At 42.9% G+C, this 25,558-nt stretch overlaps 1 protein-coding gene across 2 annotated transcripts in view; it reads right to left on the bottom strand.

Annotated features, from left to right (window-relative positions):
• lamc1 (laminin, gamma 1) overlaps positions 1-25,558 on the bottom strand; it is a 73,968-nt gene that overhangs the window by 37,198 nt on the left and 11,212 nt on the right. The window contains exon 1 of one of the 2 annotated variants that reach the window (XM_079530429.1): positions 24,591-25,399. The exons of the other annotated variant lie outside the window; for it this stretch is intronic. Coding sequence (XP_079386555.1) covers positions 24,591-24,966 — 376 coding nt within the window. The 5' untranslated portion in view covers positions 24,967-25,399. Of the gene's footprint in view, positions 1-24,590; positions 25,400-25,558 lie in introns of those variants that run through there. 2 annotated transcript variants of the gene reach the window in all.

Below are 25,558 nucleotides of genomic sequence, written 5' to 3'. Positions count from 1 at the left end.
CACACACACACACACACACACACACACACACACACACACACACACACACACACACACACACACACACACACACACACACACACACACACACACACACACACACACACACACACACACACACACACACACACACACACACACACACACACACACACACACACACACACACACACACACACACACACACACACACACACACACCTTGAATTTACATCATACATTAAGACATGCAGTCTGGAAGCCATCAGTTACAAGTATCAAACTTGCAACTAAATATCAACTGGAAATATCAGCCTTTTCCCTGCAACAGACATGAGGAATGTAGAAGCATTCCAGACGCATTTCATTTCTGACCATCATCATTAATATCGTCAATGTCTGTCTCCAGTACGATACGCCTTTTCAGAGATATCGCACATATTGTGATACAGTGAAAGCACATTCTATGATTTGCAGTTCAATACCTTCACGTATGCTTCTGTAGACGGTTTCGTTCGCCAAAAGTATTTCAGTCTAAATGGTCTGTTACTGTGATAATATCGTGGATTGTGATACTGCTTGAAAAATAATTGTGATATATTTTTTCCATATTGCCCACACCTTTTTGTAAATGTAGTTTAAGTAGTTGGATGGCAACTGATGAATGTAGGTTTAGTTCCACTCATTAAAAGACAGAGCATCAAAAATGCATGGGTATACTGTAAAAGGAACCCGTTACAATACAACTCCACTACTGTAACTATGATGGTTGTGTCCAGCTGCTATTGAGCCAGCTCTCAGAATCCACAGTTGGGAGGGGAAGCGGTCTGCTTCCACCCACTCCATACTAGGGCTGGGTAATATGATTCCATTACAACGATTAATGTTTATTTTTGTTAAAAAGAAATGTGAAAATAGCAGATCTACAAGATTACAACGTGTTGCGATGTGTTGTGAGCCATTTTTGTACGCCACCATTGTATGAACCCATTACTCTCCACATGCTCTGAACAGAACCCACACGGAGTCACAGTAGCAGAACCTGCGAACATGTGTAGTTAGCGTTCGTCCAGGGTGGGGGAGGAGCGTTGCAATAATGTAAGGAATGTTCCAAAGTTCATCGTCTGCATTATCATCATCATCAACTCTCCACCTACCCTCACCAACAACTAACATTAACCCACCCGACAACCATCACCAACAAAGAAAGAAAGTGGAGCAAATTCTGTTCTTAAATCTTTACACACGCCTCCCTGTCTGCCAAATCTTTTTTTTTTTCTTCTTCAAAATACTACTGTTGGTCTATGAAGCTTTGATTGGTTTAGGGCCAAAAAATACATTTCTGATCTTGCAACAACATGAAAAACCCAGACCTCTCCAGACATCTGGGAAAGGTCTGCTCTCTGTACCTAGAATCAGAACTAAACGTGAAGAAGCAGTCTTTAGGTTTTTACGCGCAACATATCTGGAACAAACTCCGAGGAAACTGCAGGTCTGCTATAGGGCTGACCTTCAATCATTTTTTTGAAGTCTCAAGCACATGGCTTTGAAGGGTAGCAGATCTACAAGCTCTCAGCCTGTCATGTGGCAATGTGTTGTGGGCTTGTAGATCAGCTATTTGAATTAAATAAATAAAAATAAACTGAGATTATTATTATTTTTTTTAAATAGATTTTTCGTGCCATCGAACAAAGCTTCGAATATTCAATATTTTTGGGTCAGCCCTAGTCTGCTACAACTATGTTCTTTTAATCACAGCTACAAAAAAAAGAAGTGTGACACTGACCCATTTACCACTACTCTCAGTACAGTATCCCCAACACCACCACCACCACCACCAGTACAACAACTTGAAGATGACCACAACTGCTCCCATCACAATCACTGTTATTTGTTTATTTAAATCAAACTTCACACGGGCCGTTGGTATGAATGTGAAATCGCTGTGTCCCTAAGACTTTCTCAGGTTAAGGTTTGAGAGTAGAATGTGCAGGTAGAAGGCGGTCAGAAAGTTACACATTAAAAGCACTGTGAATGGATAACTACATTCTACGGTGTAGGAATGCCTTCGCTTAATGGTCCACACACACACACACACACACACACACACACACACACACACACACACACACACACACACACACACACACACACACACACACACACACACACACACACACACACACACACACACACACACACACACACACACACACACACACACACACACACACACACACACACACACACACACACACACACACACACACACACACACACACACACACACACACACACACACACACCGAAAGCCACCAGGGAGGTTTAAGGAAGGACACGTTATCTGAAGGAAACCTGCATCGATACGGTTGTTTGCTTGTCATGTTGTCAAGTGTACCAATTACTTACATTTTTTATGAATTAAAAAAAAAACCTTTTGAAATGTGTGTGTGTGTGTGTGTGTTGTGTCCCATAAAAATTGGCCCGTGACCGAAAATGGGTCCCGACCCACTGTTTGGGAAACAGTGATCTAGTCAACAGACAAACGTGGACGGCAGAGTTATACACCGATTATTAATATAATGATTCATTAAATCATACACGACTCATCACATTGTGTGATAAGGATGATGTTTCAGCTGATTATTACCTGAACCATCCTTATCAACACAGTATGATGGAGGGTGGAGGACAGACAGGCAGACAGACAAACAGGGTGGAGGAGGTTGGTTGGAGGTATTTATAAAACATTCCACAATGAATCCTTCCTGACCTCACAATGTTGCGGGTGGAGCTGAACTGATAAGATAATAATGGAATGTATCTTAATTATAATCATAATAGTAGTAACTACTAGATAAAGTGCCCCTCGGGGCACAGGTCTCCACCAGGGCAGGTCAGCTTGTGGCCTCCTGCCTGGCGCTATAATAGGCCAATGTGAAATGGGTGCCATTTCTTCTTACGCCTTGGATGGCAATTGGATGATTTGAGGCATTTTGTTCCAAGAATGTGTTTTGCAAAAATCCACCTGTTGGTGGCGCTATAACAGGCCAATGTGAAAAGGGTGAGATATATTCCTCAGCCTAGTAGGACTATACGCACGCTGTGGGGGGGGGGGGGGGGGGGTATGAAAGATCCTTATCCTGAATGATTTCCAAAGTGGGGTTCAAGGTCCTCCAGGGGTCTTTGCTAGGCCTATCATAATGATTAGGCCTACATAATGGACTGATCGCAATTATTTTTGCATAATCGTCAATCGTTTCCATGTTGAAAAATATCCATACATTTTCAAACATTTTGAAAGAAATGAGAACCACTGATCTATAACACCCGTAATCACTCTTATCACCGTCATGATTTATGTACTAATGCCGAATAAAAAATGTAACCACTGATTTCATACGAGTTATAGCCTATCTATACACTCACAGAGCTTGTAGATCTGCCATTTCCCACCAAGTGGGCAGAGGAAGTGAGGTTAACGATTGTGTTCCTCATCAATATTCATGAGGGAGCCTGGGAGTTCAGATGAGGCAAAAATGTACAAGAATGAAGCAACCAGCCTCCAAATGACACCAGATGTAACCTGAGAACATCTGACACACACACACACACACACACACACACACACACACACACACACACACACACACACACACACACACACACACACACACACACACACACACACACACACACACACACACACACACACACACACACACACACACACACACACACACACACACACACACACACACACAAGGGGTGTGAATTTCCATCCTCCTCATTCCATTACAATTCTTTGGGAAGCGATTTGATGCAATGTGAATTCTCTCCTTTCACGGTCACCACAATTCCACTTGATCATTTCGATATGATTGTGGGAGGCGGCAGTTTTACTCTGCCCTGGCAAATAAGACAAAAATTATTAACAGAGCTTCAAGGTCTGTTTTGTTAATAGTCCTTTCATGAAATGACATCACACTGTCAATCAACACACCAGCATTCACATGCACACAGAGCCAGCACAGATCCCTACGTTGATATGTTATAAGATAAAACGAGCTAATCTGTCAAATATTTGCTATTTAAAAAAAAATATGAAACATGTAGACAAATCCACTTTGGGTCCATGGAACAACATTTAAAAAGTGGTCCGAAATATGTTTCAATTTGGGGGTCCTTGACATAAAAATGTTGTGAGAATCGCTGAGCTAACGAGCCAGAACAAATCAGCTGAAGAAAACGGCACTAAGTTCTCCTTGTTCTTTGTTATCATGCATACAGACCTTGAGTCCCCAAAACAATGGTGTGTTTGGCTCAGTTTTAATTGCCTGGGCCACCAAAGATGCAGCCGGCCGGCCCACAGGTGTTAGAACACACAACTGTCAGGAACAAACAGAACTGCCCTCCTGCCCCCCCAGCGAGCAGCGAGCACACGTTAAGCCTAACAATGAGTCTAGCGCTACAACAGCCCTCCTAGCATGCCTCTCTCTCCCAAGCCAAGACAAAGCCAAGTCAGCGTTCTTCATTGAAGCCCACGTTTTCTTTTAAAGATATTTTTGGGGCTTTTTTGCCTTTATTGGTACAGTAGGTAGACAGGAAACGGGGAGAAAGATGGGGGGGAAGTCACAGCAAAGTTCGTCGGGATCGGACACACACACACACACACACACACACACACACACACCTTTTCTATCGTTTGCAAAGGGGAATTTCTTTTATATCATATTTCTATTTTCTATGTATATAATAGTCTAAATGAGGGACAAAGCGAGAGCAGCAGCATGCTGGCAGTCACAGAACATGTAGGATTCCAACAATGAGCTGCTTCATTACTTCTGTTATCTTGCCGTCACCTGATATACATGAAGGAAAAATATATCTATGGAGATCTGAGCTAAACACGTCTGGCTCACCAACGTTTGATGTTCAGAGTTTGTGCTCGTGTGTGTGCGCGCGTGCGTGTGTAGCTTGTGTGCATGAAGGAGAGAGAGAGAAATGATGAAAAGAAAGTTAAATAGTTTTGATTGCAAAATGAGATAAACCAGTCTTTAGAATCATGTGGATCATCATGCGGGTACTCTTTAGCGAGGATATTAATTCTCTTCTACTACAAATCAGCATCATTCTAGAGATTTAAACGATTGAGTACAAAAGTACATATGGGTCGCTGTCAGGCAGAAACATCTTATCTCCATATTTGATTTTCATAAATGAATGCCCTACTACTTGATCACACTACAGTGTCACTCACAACAAAACAAAAGTACAAAAAATAGCAGATGTCTCAATCTTTGTCTCAAACTCAATCTCAATTTTTTCGATCGGCTCTAGGCCGGGACCTGGATGGAATATAACCGGTGCGTTCACATACACTAAAAAAGAAATCAGCATAAAAGCTTATCTCGTCCAATGTCATCCTTGGCGGTCTGTGATCATAAATTAAAGTCGTCCAATGTTGTCCTTGGCAGAGATGGAGTTAACTCCCTATGAGCCTGGCTGATGGTTCCGCAATCTGGACTTCTGACGAAGGGTGACTGGACCTTTTCTGTGCGGGCCCTCTTGCTGTGCGGGAACTCTTTGCTTGGGGATCTCACGCATATCCTCTTTTAAATGATCACAAATACAGGCAGGATGCAGGAGCCTGACTGGGATGAAGCCATCGACGACATGAATAGTTTTGATGGGAAATACATTTCTGAAAATGGCAGATCTACAAGCTTATAGATCATCCGTCTCTCCTGTATGCCGCACTGTAAGTTTGTAGATCATCCGTTTCCGGTATAAGTAAAACTCTGGCTTAAGTGGCCTCAGCGCCCAGGTTGTTTACAGAAAGGTCAAGTGAAACGCATTGTGTGTCGACTTGGAAAAACATCAGCATCAACAATGTGTCAAAAACAAGTGCTTCAACCTACACCAAACTCACACCGAAACAAGTGCTTCAACCTACACCAAACTCACACCGAAACAAGTGCTTCAACCTACACCAAACTCACACCGAAACAAGTGCTTCAACCTACACCAAACTCACACCGAAACAAGTGCTTCAACCTACACCAAACTCACACCGAAACAAGTGCTTCAACCTACACCAAACTCACACCGAAACAAGTGATTCAACCTACACCAAACTCACACCGAAACGTTCAAGTCAGAAGTGGTGGACAGTAACTAAGTACAATTGCGTAGGTAGTACTGGTGTAATTTCTGAGCATTATCCCAGTATAGTGGTTCCCAACCTTTTCTGGATCACTTACACATTCAAAGCGTCCGCGGCCCTCCCATATGACCACGGCAGCCATTCTGTAGCCGTGTTCAGTGGGCACAACGTCAGATGGGCGGGTGCAATTTTAGAGCATGTTTTTATTTTAATGGTGGATCAATCGAAATGTATGGATGGATCGATTGAAATAATAATAGTATACATTTACATTTCTATTTAGCAGTATCACAGTTACTCATACTCCAAGGTTTGAAATAAAAATAGAAATCAACACAATAACTCAATTAAAAAAGTAATAGTTGAGCAGGTCTCGCTCTGACACCAGGCTTGATGGGGACGGATGGGAGACACATACACAACAGCTGCATAAACAGTTACTCAAGTCATGTCCGGATGCTCCTCCTCAAATAGCACACCTCCTCCTCACCCCTGCAGAGCAGAGCGGAAAGGAGGACACCATCTTATCTCTCTCCAGTTAGCTGCAGTCAAGGAGACACGAGTCTGCTGCTGCCCATCGGAGTGACATGTCACTAAGTGTACTGAACAATAATGTGCTCTTGAGTCTTACCCAATCACATCTGTGTGTGTGTGTGTGTGTGTGTGTGTGTGTGTGTGTGTGTGTTCGCACGCACGCACGCACGCACGCACGCACGCACGCACGCACGCACGCACGCACTGGTAGGATAGAGAGTTCATTCTGAATCTCTACACAGCAGTAGTTCTCAATAATCAGTTTAACTACTTTAACCGTGTTTACAGATCAACAAATGTTGTATAGAGGTCTGTACATATTAAGGTCCTTGACATGAAAACGTTTGGGAAAACGTTTCTGTCTGCCTGCCTGCCTGCACATGTGTTAGCAGCACAACAATTTGATTCCAAAATTAGACGTTGACCGTTTTGCTAAACTGTGACACCAAGACTTCCCAGAATGACAACACAAATACACAATAGCGCCAACGTGATATTTAAGAATTAATCAAATTAATCAAGAATTGACTGATGCCGCTCACATGCACATGATTTGTATTCATTGCCATATTGATTTTGTAATTTGTATTGCCATATTGCTGAAGCCTATTTTCTGCTGTTTTTCAGTATTGTAGGCCACTTCAAAAGTGAGGATACACACATTACAAAGCATCATTAAAATCACAGCCATCATCTAACAGGCTTTTGATTAACTTAAATATTTAATTAAGATTTAACTCCAATTAAAAAGTAAAACAGTTGATCCGGCAGGGGAAATTGGAGGTTTTATCAAGCAACAGTGTCTATCAACTATGCAATTATCAAACTCAGGTGGAAAAAGATGAAACAAAGGTGTCCTGATGCTCACATTTCAAACCCGTCGCAACGTAAATCAGTCGGCATGTCTGCCGCATTCCCCATAATTATCTGTTTACCGCTCTGAGCACGTCGGCTTTGAAAAGCAAGTCACTTTTTTAGCCCGTCTTTTCTCCTCGCCCGCAAGAGGATCATTCCAGCCCGAGAGGTACCAGGGCTAAAATTACCCCAGCATGCATCTGCATGTCTGTGTGCAAGACTGCCTCTCTACTGTTTCTCACACACACACACACACACACACACACACACACACACACACACACACAATACACTATACTTGCAAGGACGTCAACATTTTAGGACAGCGATTTTTATGAATGACATTTTTACAATTTTTTGGCCATTTTAAACTTAAACCTAAAGCCACTGTGATCTTGTAGATCGACATAACTCCAAACCTATCCCCTAAACCTAAGCTCTAAATGCCAACCCTGAAAAAATATTTCCGAATTGTAAGACCAACTTTACTCCTTTTCTCCTGCGAGGATCAGGAGCCTCATTATTGTCCACTGTCTTCTACAGTACTTATGGGGACATTTGGCCCTCACAAGTATAATAATACAAGTACACACACAGCACGCTGCCGGCTGCCTGTAATAATAGAACCCTGCTCTCTCTCTCTCTCTCTCTCCCCCTGGGGCATTTCATCACTTCCTGGGCTAAATAGCAAATCACCACTTCTCAGCCGACACGCACACGCACACACGCACGCACGCACACAAAGATGTGCAACCCTCACCCCCCACGGCCCTACCCACTGAGCCGGGAAACACTTCCGATTGGCTTTTCTTGGAGGGTCAGAGGGGCTTCTTCTTCTCTTGTAAAGTCGATCTGCTGGGATAAAATCCCCACGTTTCTCTCTGCTCTGCCAGGACGGAAGGAAGTGGTTCCTTTTGGTGGGTTCAGACTTCAGAGTAGTGGTGGAAGTAGTACTCAGGTTTTTTACTTAAGTAAAAGTAACAATACCACCATGTAGAAATATAGTATAATAGTAAAATCCTGTATTAAACATTTTACTTGCGTAACATACAAAAGGTTTGGCACCAAAATATACTTTTTTCGAAAACATTTCAGAATAGCCCGAGATCCACATTAGACTTGCACACATTCCCATGCCGATCCTGAGATCCACATGATTCGATTTGTAAACACCATACAGAAGATAGTGACACCATGTCATTACAAAATTGGGCTTAAGCATGTTTAGCATTTTTAATCCAAGTCTGTAATTAGTCATTAAACTGTCAAATCATTGCAGTGGAGACTGGAGTAAATACTAGTAGAATGTTACCTAGAGGTTTAAAGAAACGCAAAATGTTAATACTCAAGTAAAGTAAAAGTAAGCAAAGTACTTGAGTAAATGTAACTTTCCTAAACTGGTTCAGAGGGTGGTGAAAGGTACAGGTTTCAGGTGGCACAGTAGGTTCAGCGGCATGCAGGGTTTAGGTGGCACGGCTCGTATCTTATGTCAATACTGGAAGTTATTATTTGAAACAGAAATGCATGCTGGGCCGGCGTCTCTGGGCTGGCAAACAGAAACACTATCTGGATCAGGATTCAGGATCACACTCTAGGGAGTCACACCACTAACAGAATGAACTAGGGGTGCAACAACTAATAAGTCCATTATGCACGATATAATCGGTTGCGTATCGACAACAGACGTAAAAAAAAGCCATATGGGTATCAAACCGATCTAAAAATAATCCTGATTATTTTCACAGATATTGATGACGCAATGAATAATAATGTGACTGTCAATGGCTTTGTACTCACAGTACAAAGTGGGGAGGGGTGCTTACCATCTACTTTTATCAGCAAAACAAAATCAGTTCAATATAAATGGAATAATGTAATATATCGGTATTGGTAGACTGGTTATTTTTGCAGCTTCAGTGATTGAAATGCATACAGAGTCCATTTACAGAGCTCTATAAAAGATGCCAGCTGCAGATGAACAGAACTTCACAAAAATGTGCTTTGCTATGTGAGAAATTATTCCATTTGATTTAGTTCAACAGTCCAGTCATAGAGCTGAGACTACGGCATGTCTGTCTGCTCTGAAGTAGGAACACAGCACAAAGCGACACACACACACACACACACACACACACACACACACACACACACACACACACACACACACACACACACACACACACACACACACACACACACACACACACACACACACACACACACACACACACACACACACACACACACACACACACACACACACACACACACACACACACACACACACACACCTGAGCTTATCAGAAATATCGCAGAAGAACAGCGACGAAACCAAAGATCAAAGCGCCGATCCCCTAACAACTAATTCGGCTACATTTACACAGCAAAGCCTTAAATAGTCGTAGTTTGCAAAGGCTGTGGAACCGTTGGCTGCAAAGCCTGGTTTAAGCGAGATAAGCAGGGAAGACAGCATCTCTCTAGCAGACAAATCAGACGCCTTAAGCTCCAGAATCTCTGAGCAGGAGCAGGAGGAGGAAGAATTTCTTTTTGGTCTGTTTGACTGTTTTGAAGACAGATTGTATCTGTCTGTGCAGCTTTTCAATGTGAACGTGTTTAGTCTCAACCAGCATGATGATGAGAGCAGAAGAGCAGCAGTCATTTTATCACAGCATGAAAACAGCCACATCACAGCTTGTCCACGTGTTCTGAAGAACACACCGTGGTTTCTACCACATCACAGCTTGTCCACGTGTTCTGAAGAACACACCGTGGTTTCTACCAAGAAGACAATGAGGAAATGACTAAAAATGTTGTGTGTTGTCCCAGAGTCTGGACAAATATCTGTAAAACATTAAAATGTTCTGGACATTTTCAATATTCACTATCAGATTGTAGCAGACAGTTCTCGCCACAATTAATATTATACTTGTTTTCAGTGCTTAGATAGATATTTCTCATGTTAAGTCACACTCATTATTACTTAGCCACCTGAAGGCTGCTGTCACTATTCTGGGCATGTAGGATGTAGCTTGGATATTTGTGGCAAAGAAATGTGTAGAGGGGGAAAAGATAGCGCCATGTACAGTTTACTACATGTAAGTAAGGTTTAAGAGATTAACTTGAACCCTAGTGTCCCTATTCCGGGGCAACCATTTGGTGAAACTTGCCAATCACCACGTCACTGTGCACTCGTAGATATTCTATTTTCGGTGCTCGGCACCAGCACGGAACCAAGTATTAAATCAGTCGTTAAGGCTGGCCCGGGTTTGAAAATGTGGTCACCCGGGAATAAACTCCCAAAGAAATGACACCTAGTCTATAAAATAAAAGACTCAAGACTGTGGTGGAGTCGAGGATGTCAGAGATTTAACGGTTGAACTGGCAGCATCCAGCGTGAGCACACCCACAGGGCTCATATAAGAGGCCCCGCCGTGGAAAAGTGTGGGGACCATTCAACTATTAAACTTTTCCAGGCCATGATTTACGAACACGTAACTGGACACGATGCAGATCCCATAAATTAAACCCCCTCAGTGGAATTGTACTTATGTTATGAAACACTCAACAAAGACCTGCCTGCATTCCTTAACCACTTAAACACTCTATTCTTAATCAGTTCACCAGTCATAACAGCCTAGTTCACCAGTCAAACAGCCTAGTTCACCTTCACCAGCCTAGTTCACCAGTCAAACAGCCTAGTTCACCTTCACCAGCCTAGTTCACCAGTCAAACAGCCTAGTTCACCAGTCAAACAGCCTAGTTCACCTTCACCAGCCTAGTTCACCAGTCAAACAGCCTAGTTCACCAGTCAAACAGCCTAGTTCACCAGTCAAACAGCCTAGTTCACCAGTCATAACAGCCTAGTTCACCAGTCATAACAGCCTAGTTCACCAGTCATACAGCCTAGTTCACCAGTCATACAGCCTAGTTCACCAGTCAAACAGCCTAGTTCACCTTCACCAGCCTAGTTCACCAGTCAAACAGCCTAGTTCACCAGTCAAACAGCCTAGTTCACCAGTCAAACAGCCTAGTTCACCAGTCAAACAGCCTAGTTCAGCAATTCCCGACCTCTTGGTCACAGCCCAATGGTGGGTCGTGAGGATATTATTGCAAGTGGGCACTCAAATAATTAGCAAAAAACTAAGATTTTAATAAGAGTAACAAAAACATTCATAAAGAAATCATGGTAATGTTTTTGTATTCAAAACCATGAAAACAGCTTTCATTACGATACGAATAAAAAGGTATTTTTGTATGGTTCCATTGATCCAAGACGGAACACAATCGATTGATTGATCAAATAAACATGGTCTGGAAATGCAGACCCCATCCATCGGACCTCGTACCCCGCGTTCGGATGGGTGGTCTGTGACCGCTAGTTTTAGAGAAATGTTCAAGTAGGCTCTGATCCAGAAAAGCCACTGTCCTAGATCTTATCAACGGCAGAGATTTGACTACAATACATTTAGCCCTGAGGAGCAGCAGAAACACCTACACACAGATTAGAACCCCCTTCGTTAAAAGCCCTTCCAGTTGTTCAGACACAGTAATGAGCAGCTTCAGCAGGGAGCTCAGAGAGGGGCCCACCATTGTTGGGGCCCGTTCCTGTTGATCACACTGCATATAGTTGAAGCCTGTGATTAAAGCTTAAATCCCAATGTTTATGTGTGAGTTAGCTGAATAGTCAGAAGAACCAGACTTATTGTTGGGATGTATTTATGTTTTCATTGACCCGACGGCCGACGGTGGATAAAGGTTTGTTACAGTCACAGAACAAGAGTTCATTAGACCATTAAGAACACATTGTATTCTTAATGTAAAACTGAAAAGGCAGTTGGCTCGCCCCTGACCACTTAACACTGCATATGACCCTATCATATGCCGTGTTAAGTGGTCAGATGGGCGGGCCGCGCACCATTTTGAGGTTTTCAAGAGGGCCCTGATCCATAAAATATTGAGAAGAGAACCACTCCATCTGTCTTGGAGACAGAGTCACAGCTGCATACAAATAACATACACGTTCACATAAGAAAAGGAAAAACACCATGAAACACCCAACATACAAAACAGAGACATTGCACACATTCCCTTGATAAAGTGCAACTAGTCAAGGGAATGTGTGCAATATCTCTGTTTTGTAGGTGTGATTAGTGACTAGTAACAAGGAAGAAAAAAACCTTGGAATGGTGCATGAACCCCAGGTTGCTCAAAATTAGTTGAAAACCCCTGTCCAAAATGATGCTTGCTTCCTGCAAAAGCTGTTACAGTGCCTCAGGAGGTAGAGCGGCCGCATGGGAATCGGGAGGTTCCCGGTTTTCGATCCCTGGCTCCCCTTGCAAGACCCCACATTCACCGACTGTGACCAACTGTCAGAACACAACACCTATGTTCACACTGCCAGGCCAGATCCATTTGCTGGCCTGTGTAGATTGGAATCAGAATGGTTTAATGAAGTCAACTCAAAACAGCATGGAAACAGATTTGGTCAGATTTAAACCACATTACTATATGGTTAGGAATCTGAATCAACTCTGATTTCCAAAGATGTCTCAGTCTGGACACTCTGACACTGAAGCCTGGTTAACAGCCCGTCCCGATCACTCGCCAAAAACAGCCGTTCTACAAGCTCGACAGGTGCGATGCAACGCCTTGTGAGCTCATAGATCGGCTATTTTCGGCGACGTCAGAATATACAGATCTGATCCGATCACTTCTTGCAAATAACGTGGACAAGACAGTCCTAAAGATCACACTTGAGAAACAAATAAGGTTTTCCTTGGGTTTTGAACAAAGCCTGGGTTACCTGACTGGTACAGACAGTACGTAACTGTAGCTTCTATCAGACGGTAATTTCCACCCTGTGCAGGTCTGGTGGAACATGTGTCTCCTCTCTGCACTGCCTTAAGCATGTTCCCTCGCTCTAGCTCTCTCTCTGCTGCTCTGCAGTCATACTATAAATCCATGTCAACATACAGAACGCATCCGGTAGAAAGCACACCGTTGTTCCACGGAGAGTTTTTATTTTATTTGCAGAGATGAGCTGGTAATTACAGTCATTCGCCTGAGAAACATGAGTTACAACTCCGAGACGTCTTGTATGAATGGTGTCAATTACTTCACGGTGTGGTTGTAGTTCCTGAATAGCCAGAAGCAGGGTTTAAGTAATGCTACCGACAGGAATCCAGATGTTAGGGACAATACACCTACATTAAAATGTTTATAAGGGAAGGAACAAAGGGCAAAGTTTCCACACGACAAATGTAAAAAAATATTCCACATCCTCTCCTACGTGGTTCAAACCAACATTTGAACTGAAACTACAGTCCGACCGATATGCCCGTTTGCATTATTTGACTTTTTAGAGACGACACTGGAATCGCCAATCAGGCCGCCTATGTGTCCCGAATTTTAACCACCAGAGACCAGACCTACAAGCTTGTACTTGTGCCATTTTGAATAGGGCTTGCATTACGTAGTTAAACTTCAATTTATCCAATTTACAAAACATTTGTCAAAACATCAGTAATCGGTGGTCTCTAAAGTCTGCATCAGACGCAAAAGTATGGCACCGTTGGGGCTCCAACTTAATAAATGTTGATGTCCGTTGGAAACCTCATGTCAAAGTCTGTTACTTCAGGATTCAAATAAAAAATATCAGATCTACAAACTCAGTCATAGATGTGCTATTTTTGCTCCTTTCGTGTGACACAGCAGTATGACAAAGTAGGGCATTGATCTACGAAAAAACACAACAAAGTATAAAATACAGAGATAAGAGGTTTCCGCCCCGACATAGACGACATGCAGCTCTGAGCAGGTCACGCAGTAAGAACAGTGTAATAACTCCTGGGTGGCCAACAGCCTAATGAGCTTATAGATGACAGCCAGCTTAACGATGTGCTTCCTGCCTGGGCTCCAATTAACATCACTTGTCCAACCTGCTCTCTTTTACTAAAGTCACTGGTTCCAGACAAGACAAACCGTATTGTTCTTAGAACTGCTGGCCGCTGATGACAGCCATGAGACAAGTTACTTTGATTCTAACTGCTGCTACGGCAAACGAGGGCTTTTTAATTAGCACCACGAGACAAGAATGTGAAGGTTGGACTTCAAAGTAAACACTGATGAATGGAACAGCAAACAGTGGAGAGAAAGAGATGAGACACACAAAGAGAGACAACTATATAATGACAACCATTCCTAACAAATGCTCATTTTTTGTGGTTTTGTAAGTTAGTTCCTGTAAGTTGCAATGTGCCACCGGCTCTGTTTACAGATCTCTTTATTGCCTTTCAAGTCTACATACCTTTCTTAGCTTTGATTGTTTTATGAATCTTTACACTTGCGTTATAAACGTGTTGTCTCATGCCAACAAAACCCCTTTGAATTTAAATTAACTGAATTGAGAGACTGTGTGACGGAACAGAATGGATACCAAGGAGAAAGAAAGGCAGGTAAGTGAGAGAACTGAGATATTCTGACAGAGAGAAGAAAGGGTAAGGAAGGAAGCGCAGGATGGAGTGAAAGAGAGAGGGTGAAGAAAAGCAGATGAGAGAGGGGGAGAGAGGACAAGTTGCAATGCAGAAAGAGAGAGAGAGAGAGAGAGAGAGAGGGGGGGGGGGGGGGAGAGGGAGGATGAGAGGGGGGTTCAGACGTTAAGGAATGAATGAGCACAAAGCCCCACCCCCCCACCCCCAAATCCTACAACCTCTCACTAAAGTCTTTGTCTTTGGTTGGGGGTGGGGGGGGGGGGGGGTAAAGATGTCCGCTGTCCACGCCTCTGCCTGAGGACCTTTGATGGGGAGTGGGGGGGGGGGTAACAGAGGTACCGCTACCAGGACTCCTGGAATGACCCCCACCCACACACACACACACACAACAAAGTCCTCCACAGTCACACGCACGTGACGCACCACATGAACCTTAGCATCCCTATCCTGGGCACAGCGTATAAAGGTTTCATTTGGTCATTTCAGAACAACATTTGGAGTGAATGAATAGACAGAAACAGTGCCGTTTTATAATGAGCATTAGCGAGGACCAATTATATGAAGATAAAGTTGAAAATGGGTGAAGTGCTCCTTTAAGTGGATAATGGGGGTTAATTTACATTGGAGACACACCTGGATAGTCACAATAATTACATAATCACACCTAATCACAATTATTTGAGATAATCGCAATTACTTTTGCATAATCGTCAATCGTTTGATTCGTTTCCATGTTGAAAATGTTTTTCAAAAATAGCAGAATAGCAGATCTGCTATTTCCTGTTGATCTACAAGCTTACAACACATTGGGTGTTGTAAGCTTGTAGATCTGCTAATTCTGCTATCTTGTAAATGTTTTGGAAAGAAACTACAAAATATTAAATGCGTCAGTGATTTATTTTTATTTTAAAGTTATGTCTTATCTGCCCTGTGCAATTTGTGTTTACGAAGCCAAGAAGGCAAACAGAAATACAAATTGTAATGTTCCACTTTTCAATGCAAAAAAACAATTAAATCGTTAATTGCAATAATTTGTGTGACAATTAATCGTCAAATTCAATTTGTAATCGTGACAGCCCTAAGTGTGTCAACCACATAATGACAACACCACCGGCCAGTTTGATTCCAACTAGAGACCTGTTGCATGGCTCCAGTTCAATATGTAAATGTATGAGGTCACTGTAACCTCATACTCACCCATTAATGGCTTTCTGATTCTAATTGTAATTAAAATGTAATCAACATTAATCAAAGACTAATGCAATCAGCAGCTAACAGCCGTTGATTCCCCAGGAGAGAGTGAGTCATGTGGCTTGGCCGAGGAGGTGGACACTAGACAGTCAGGGTTTGATTCACAGTCCAAGAAGGAATTTAAATGACTTGAACAGCTTTTAGCAAACATGAAAATACTGAAATGCCATTCTACACTTACATGAGTCTTCTAACGGGAATGATGCACACTGCGTCCAACCGTTCCTACACTCACAGGACCATGTTGGTTAACTTGGTTGAAGTTCTATCTATCATACTGTGTTCGGGTAGCTCGGTCAGTAGAGCAGTGGCCTTTGCACAATAAGGTCATGGGTTTGATCCAGGGCACCACCAACTCTGCATATGAAACTTGACTTGACTTAAGCCCTTTTGCTCCTCTAGGGTGCATAGTCCGTTGACAAATGGCCTCCACTTCACTCGGCTTTTAGCAGTTCTTTCCAGATCTCCCCAGTTGAGCCCACTATCCGCCATTTCTGTCTCGATACTTCTTCTCCAGCTGTTCCTGGAGTGTATGAAAGACGTGCAGTAAGTACTGAGAGCTGGTGGTAGGTGTTGCACTCCACCTCAGCAATCCATCTCCCAGGGGTTTACTGCATTGAAACAGGGATAGACTAGACTCCCACATTCTCAGCTGAAGTGGACAATAAGCCTCTCCAACCCTGCCATCTCTCATACTCTCCTTTCTAATGGTTGACAAACGTGCCAAAGACACACCAATGAGCAAGTTACAATCTCAAGGCACACCTGTATTAATCTGTGCAAAGTAGCGGGTGCAGTACTTAGTTTAGACAGTTTTTGGTTTAGACTAGTCATTGGTACTACAACTACAACCTATCTCAAACCCTCACCCTAAACCTAACCTCCCACGGGGCAGCACACCTAAACCTAACCTTAACCCATGTCTAACCAATGACTAGTCAAAGTATGCACCCACAAAAAGTAGCCTCTAAAAACAATAGCCACTTTCACCACTTAAGCATGCCCCATTTCATACTTTCACAAAGCTTCTAAAAAAGCTAAAGTAGTGTCGCTGGCTTCTAGATAGCTCAGCTCTGGCGGTGGACAGGGTTTTCCACAGTTTACTCCATGAGTCACACTGTGGCTGGCTGTGCAGGTGGACAAGTTTCCACAATTTATTACATTAGTCACACTCACAGGAGGATTTTAGCAAACATGAAATGATTTAGAAATGATTGATACTTAGGAAACAAATGGAACAATGTTTTGTTTTTGTTACCCTTTATTTATACAGTCCCATTGAGAAACAAGATCTATTTTGAGGGAGCTACGTTTAGGGGCAGCAGAACAAAAAGTTACAATTTAAAACATAAAATGGAAACTAAGTTTAGAATTCAAACAAAGTCCTCTTCGCGGGTCAATTGGGTTACATCTGTACACTCTCAGAGTTACATATACACAGAGGAGTAGATTGGGGTCCCAGAGATAAACATAATCTCAAATGGGTGTCTGTCTGGATTATTGCATAATCAAAGGGGTGGGCCTTGATATTAAAGTTTGAAAATCACCACTATGGTTCTATTAAGACAGAGTGAGTATTCTGTGTGAAGAGAAGACAGAGTGAGTATTCTGTGTGAAGAGTAAAGACAGAGTGAGTATTCTGTGTGAAGACAGTGAGTATTCCGTATCTGTTTCAGATGGTAAGAGCTGACAAAGGCCTACAGCAGGGGTCCAAACAAGACCCTCCGGATGTAAACACATTGTATTGTAGAAGGGACCTGGTCATTTCACGGGAAGAGGCAGTGTCTGTTAGGAAGACAAGCCGAGCCAAATAACCTCACGACACTCCTGGATCGGCTGCTCTGGCCTCAACGCTCAAATCCTTTCACATCAACACCAGGTCAGGTCCCCAACTGATGATTATCAATAGAAATGTGTTATTCATTATTCTATCGATTACTTTTTCAAGTAGCCTAAAGGTTGTTTCAAACGGGCAGCGATTAACGCGCCTTAGTAATACATTTTCAATGAGACCTGTAATTTTTGTGTACGCGCAGAGAAGTCAAGCGTATTTACGTGGCCGCTGTCCCGTGAAATTGTCGTGTGAGTGCTCGTTTCGTGCATACGCCCGCGACTGACCAGACCTGGATTCTGTTTAGCTTTTTTTACGTTGTCATGCCCCTCATGAGCAGATCTGGAGCAGACTTGCCGTTGATCCAGGCAACAACATGTGCGTTAATCGCTGCCCGTTTGAAAGGACCTTAACAACAAATTAATTCAACGCCATTAATTCAGATTTCTTTTTAATGAACTTACTAAATCAATTTGTCTGATTAACCATTTTAGACACCTTCTAAATCTAAGTTCAGAAAATAAAGGAATAAACATTCCTTTTGCTTTCCTGGTCGCAAAAATTGTGAAAAAAGCCAGTCTACAACTAAGCTCACACAACGTATTGCACCCCTAGCTATTCCACCATGGCTGGAGACTCAAATAGACTGATAATCACAATCAGATGGTGTACAGTTTGTTTTCATGTCTGACAAGAGTGACCAGACACACAAACAGACTGGACTGTTCCCCTAAAGAAAAGCCTGACCGACATCCACTGCCAAGGTGAATGACACACACAAACCAACAGGATGTTGAGCTTGAATCTTCTTTTAGATGAGAACAATAGCAGAGCTTAGCGTTTAAATAAACTGCAGACAGAACCTGTCTTATCTGTCCCAGAGGAGGCAGGCCGCCGTATAACCTTGTGATGAAGCAGCAGCCGTGACGCCAACCCAGTCATGTGACCTTCCAAGAGGCCATGACAAACTACAAGGTCACACCAACCCCTGGGTCCCACTTACAGCTCCTAGAGCCCAACATTCCTCAACAAATAAACAAAAATAAATTAGTTTGGAGATGGACTGCATTTTGTCAAATGCAATGAGTTTCCGTTGTCTCCGCTTTCTGTTTGCAGATGCCTGCTTGGTCAAGTTAAAGGTAGTGCAAGTGATATTTGGTTAAAACAAGTTGTTCCTCCTTTCTGCCTGCATTACCCATATATTATATATATATATATATATACATACATATACATATACATATATATATATATATATATATATATATATATATATATATATATATATACACATACACATACACATACATATACATACATACACACACACATTATATATATATATATATATATATACACATACATACACATATATATGCTATAAAATAATATGAACTAGAGTTTTGTTTTGCCAACATCATCCAGCCCCACTTCAGTGGAGAAGACGATCCAGGTCAGTAATTTCTGACAGAGTCACGTGACGCCACGTGGAACACAACACACAAGTAGGACAAGCATCGGTTACACACTTCACTTAGTTCACTACTGACAGAACTTTGAAGTCATTCACACAAGACAAGCTTTCATTTCACACTTGATGTGCAGCACACAACCAAGCCTGGTATCTTAAGGGTCAACGAGATAATGAAGTTAGACATTATATAGCACAAAGTAGGAGCTGAAACATCTCTCCAGTGTCCATTTTATACTTGGAGACATGGCACATATAGAGGCAACTGGCCAGGACGTGTAATTATGGCAACATGTCTAGATTATTATCGAGTGATGACAGGCCAACATACAAAGCATTGTTAACAACTTTCAACCGGGTATCTATTTGGGGCACGTCATCAAAATAGATGAAGATACATTGTCAAAGTAAATTAATGGATTTGTTTAGTCATCATACAAATATGATTAACCTTGAAGGCAATGACGATGAGCAGGTTAAATTTCACATCTGATTCGAACGGAGCGGCAGCGGCAACTCCCTTCCATCCCCTCATCCTAAAGCATTTTTAAATGTCATTCATTCATGTGTGTGTCATCAGCTGGTCTGAGGCCAGCCTCTCCAGCTGTGAGACCACGATGTTTAACATGACTGTAAGTTCAGTTCCCACGCTTCACATCACTCCTTAACAAGCAAAACAATGGCTGTTAGCAGATAACTCCCACCCTCCCCTCTCTCTCTCAGAATGGTATAATTTTCAACAGCTGGCCACTCCACAAGTAGAACGAAGGGGGGAAAATGGCCTCTATGTTTTTTGTTTTTTTTATGGTGTTTGGGAAAGCCTGCAAGGAGGAGGCTGACCAGACCGGGACCCCAGGGGCTAGAGAAACAGCCCTCTTTTCTTTCCCACCAGTGGTGGAAAGTAACTAAGTACATTTACTTAAGTATTGTTACTACAAAATACAGCACACTAACAGTATGTCAATTTTTCAATGCGTTCAGTAGTGTCATTTATTTTTACTACTTGTTAATAAGCACAAGATGTCAGAAACAGCTTGTCTCTTTTCTAAAGATGTTTTGGGGGGGGGGAAACAAAATTGTGAAATGGGATATTCTGCATAATGAGCACCTTTTTAAAGTATATTAATGATTTTTTTATACAGACCTTTTACTTGTAACTGAACATATTACCACATTGTGGTATTACTACTTTTACTTAAAGTAAAGAAATACATCCGAGTACTTCTTCCGGCAGCATTTCCCACACTACCCTGCTGCACGTCACCCTGGGACAGGCCTGATCTCTTCCTGTCTCTCGGCCAGAACTCTGATTCGTCCTGGAAGTCGTGTTTCAGAGCAGCGGAACAGCAGATGAGTGGATTGTTGGCTCCGGGCGTTCGCTGCACCACATGGCAGCTCTCCGACACACACACACACACACACACACACACACACACACACACACACACACACACACACACACACACACACACACACACACAGACTTCTAATTCGATCCAGAAGTCTATTACTACGTCGTCGTCGTCGACGATGACGACTACTACTACTGCTGCTGTGCTGAATGAATGAAAGCTCTTTGGACACGTTTTGCGGTGTTCTTAAGTGAGCGATGTTTGCCACAAAAGCCAAAAACACGGCATGGGAAGGGGAGACACGGTCCAACACAAATCCAGTGTTATTAAACAACATTCCCATTGTTATCTGGCTTCACATAGCGGATGTTGGGGCTGCAGGTGTTCATTTCAACTGTGTGGGAGAGAGCGTGTTCACTGTGTTTATAACTCACTATTCACTCACCGATACGCCAGTGTGGGGTGGATATTAGTGCAAACAGAGAGGGGGGAGAGAGTCAGTGGCTTGGCCTAGAGTTTGCATGAGTACTGTCTTCAAATGACTATGCCGACGGAGTTGGCCGACGGTGTCGTGCACCAAACATAGCTGAAATACAAGCTTATATAACACGTTGCATCATGACCTTGTAGATTGTATGTTTTTGGTACTCAACATGGTGTGCAGAGGCAACCAAATACAAATCAGGCATTACAAGTAGACTGCAACAGAGACATAGTGGCTAGAGTGGCCACTTCCAGGGGAATGTCTCTTTCTCCCCCATAATCTAATTCAGCCTGACTGACACACACAGTCACACACACCTCTCAGTCTCACAGCACGGTTGATGAATATTAATTCCACTTCAGCGGAGAAGAGGAGAGTAGCAGATTGTGAAGAAGACGAGTTTGGCTCCAACAAGAGCGACAGGAAACGCCCTCTCTCAGAGAAATGAAAACAAAACCAAGGATTCTCTGAATGATACTTGAACATCTGCTAGGAATGTATTTCTTAGGACAGTGAAGGACTCATGGGGTTGGTTGGGGAAATTATTCTGTATATGTTTAAATAACATTTCCCAGATAGTGTTTCTATTCATCTATCAAGCTCTAAAGAAAATGATTTGATGTTCTAGTAAAACGTCTCAACATTTCAACCTCTATAGCTTTTGTTGTCCGTAATTCAAGGAGAACTTTACAGTGAGTTTGTTCACGGCTCTGTATGTGGGGTGTGTGTGTGTGTGTGTGTGTGTGTGTGTGCTGTCCATCTGCCTAGCTGCAGAGTCACATCTCTCTCTCACGTCTCTCTTTGTGTGCTTTCATGTTCTCAACATCAACAGAGCTGCCAGCCAGTGCAGTGCAGGGCGTCCTCCTCAGCCCTCTTCTTAAATAGTCCCGTCCTGTCGGGACTTGCCCGTTTCCTGCCCGGACCAGCCGTCCACGGCTACATAGAGATGAAAGTCTCTCCCCACCACCCAGCCCTGAGCACACCTCACAGCACTACAAACAAGCCCAATAAATACAGCAAAGTGGCAAGTGTTTAAAATGTACTCACTGGTACGCTCTCTATCCTGAAAAAACAAATAGTAAATGAGGAGAAAAATAACTATCGCAGTTAGTTAAGATATGCTTGCTGCTACTAATTCTACTCGTAGAAGGAATTTTTGGATATCTAACCGGTTTTCCTTGCTCTTTTTGTCTTCAATTTCACTTCCCTGAAAACTACAAATGGGAGTGTGTGTATGAAAAAGATTTCCCCCCACTTAATTTCACCTGTAAACCTTTAATGTAACAATAGAGTTGAAGTTGAACAATTAAAGCATGTTGCTCAGTAGCATTTCGGGGCATACATTTCTCCATTCATTGTAAACATAAACCCTCACAATCAAAACAATCAAATAGCTAAGACATTGTTCAACCAAATGTAAGGCTAGCAATGAACATGCACCTAGGAACATGACATGATAGTAAAACACAACATCCGGTTGAGGAGCTCAGTAACTTCTAGCAATGAACATGAAAACCATTCAGACATGTAATATGAAGATTCCAGCCAGGAAACCATGTGTTTAAACTTAAAGCCTTCATCATGTTCAACTGAAACACCTCATTTCACAGCCCTCCCTTAAGTTATCATTCAAATCACTTTTATTCACTGACTTTTATCAAGATGTTTCACAATGAATGAATGAATGTCACAGGCCTTTGTCATGACTGCCACAATCCCATGGCCTAAAGCTGAGCTGGGAGGCAAGCAGGACAAACAAAGGGGCTGTAATTAGGAAAGGGGCTTGCAACAAATATAAATAAAGCAACAACAAACAGAACACAAGTCAATGAATGTCACATGTTTCCACCTCAAACACAGGAATCTCAGCACAGCCCTAATATCAGACTTTGTTACCTAAGGCTACAAAGATAGGTTTGCTGGCTACAGAGAACTGCATGACTAAACCACTCAGGAATGTCAGGCACTATATTAAAGACACTGGTGCTGCTGGGTGGATAGACTTATAAAACCTGTCTCGCACACCAAGTAGATCTTATACTGTATATTAACTAATTGAATGAATTGCCACAGGCGTGTTGTTTCATCATGTCAGCCATGTCAATCAACTTGATTCAATGAGGCCTTTTCTGTAACATACGATAACTTGTTATTGTCAAATACTCAACTGTAACAGTATCCAGCTGTTTCACTCCACTTATGTTTTACATATTTAATACTATGAAGTATGAAGCCAACAAGGGACTAAATTCATTTCGCTCCTATGCCACAAAAATGTGGAAAACCCTACCAACTGTCATTAAGACATGTGAATCCCCCACCCACCCCTTTTCCCCCTCAATGGTTATGTTTTTTCCCCTTTTTTACATCCTATGATGATTTCCTGTTTTTGGCTATATAGAAGTCTATATTTGTATGCCTCTAAATGTTATGATTAATTGAAAACGGTGGACCTTCTTGTAAACAAGTGTAATGCTTTATGGTGTCGTCCACTCACAGTTAACAGTTTTTGTATTGAGTTGTGCTTGAAATGTATACTGTAATTCTGCAAACGGTTAATAAATACTTCAATCAATCAAAACAACTGTTCTAGTATCCCCAAAATGTCTAACGTCACAAAACCAGAGCCAGGTTAGGACACAACACACAGCTGAATACACATGCAAGGTGAACTAGGACGTATTGTCAAATGCCAAGCAATGTACACACTGTGTATGTGTAGCCTACATACACAGCTTTAGTTTAGGATCCGCTATTACACCTAGTCAAACTAACACTCACATTTTGCCGTTGAACACATCATCATCCTGTTAAAAATGGCAAAGCACCAGTTGTGTGTCCTGTGCATTTAATCTCACAGAGAACTGAGAAAGTAGTCTGCACATGCATCCATCGAGCAGCACAGCGTCTGCCAGAGCAAGCTGCAGGGAAGTCGTGCACCGGTACTGTACACGTCTGGTGCAAGGTGAGTTTTACAGTATGATAGGTGAGATTTACGGTGTTTTAAATGTATTCACCTCCGGCGCAGAGTGGGGTTTGGTTTATTATAATTACCTTAACAAACCAGGTGAGTGCTGGTGAATTTCAGGTGAGGTTTGGTTCATTATAATCACCTCACCTAGCTGCAGGGTGAGTTCTAGTGTGTTTCAAGTACATCACAACGTATTTATTATTTACCTAGGTGCAGTGTGAGGTTGATGGTGTTCGGGTACTGGATCCCGGCCAGCATGGTCTGGCTCTGCCACCAGGTCGAGTCCTGGTGCGTGTTGTAGTCGGTCAGGTACGAGGCGTTGTGGTGCAACCGGGGGTCCCCGGCGTCGCAGATGTGGCAGGACTTGGTGACCCCGGTGACTCCGGTCTGCACACAGTACTGCTCCGGCGGGGCGCCGCAGGTGTTGGTAGCCACCACCTTGACGTCGAAGGCGGCGTTCTCGAACTCCGGCATGCAGCGCTGGACGCGGTTCTGCTCGTCCGTGCAGTCGTTCATGGCTCCGAACAGACCGCTCAGCGACGCGAGCAGCAGCACAAGTTGACTGGTTACACTATGCATCATGAAACTTCTGCGGAGCGAGTCCCCGTTTCTTCTTTCCAAACGTTATTATTCCTTTTTATTTTATTTGTAACTAGTTAATACACCTGGCAGGTAACCAGTGTTGGTTTGTAAAAAACCCAGTTACCTCCTCCTGGAGCACAGAACCAGTAAAACCATGCGGAGAACTTTCTCCTCCCTGCTGCTCCCAAAGTTTTCTCCTCCTCAAAACTTTTTTTCTCTCTCCTCCGAAACAAACAAACAAACAAAACGACGCTCTTCCTTCGTCTCCTTTCCCTCCGAACAACTTCTCCTGTTTTCTCTCCGCCTCCTTGCAGGCCTTCTTTGTTTCTCTCCTTTCTTACTTTTCCTTGCTTTTCTCTCTCTCTCGCTCCTCGTCGTGTTGTGTGTTCCGCAGGCTCTCAGCTCTTTGTGCTCTGCACCGCCATGGACACAAAACCTACACAAACGACTACACCCCGAGCGGCGCACTGCGCATGTTCAACCACAGGCCGTCCCATAGGCAGGAGAGACGCTCGCGCTGCGATTGGCCAACCGCTGGTAACTAACCTGCCCTTGTTCAAAGCAAAGAGAGACGTCTCCCTGGCAACCAAAT

Source organism: Electrona antarctica, assembly GCF_951216825.1.
Source record: "Electrona antarctica genome assembly, chromosome: 19".
NCBI classification, from domain to species: Eukaryota; Metazoa; Chordata; class Actinopteri; order Myctophiformes; family Myctophidae; genus Electrona; species Electrona antarctica.
The sequence above is the reverse complement of the archived record's forward strand: the minus strand, read 5'-3'. Positions and strand labels throughout refer to the sequence as shown.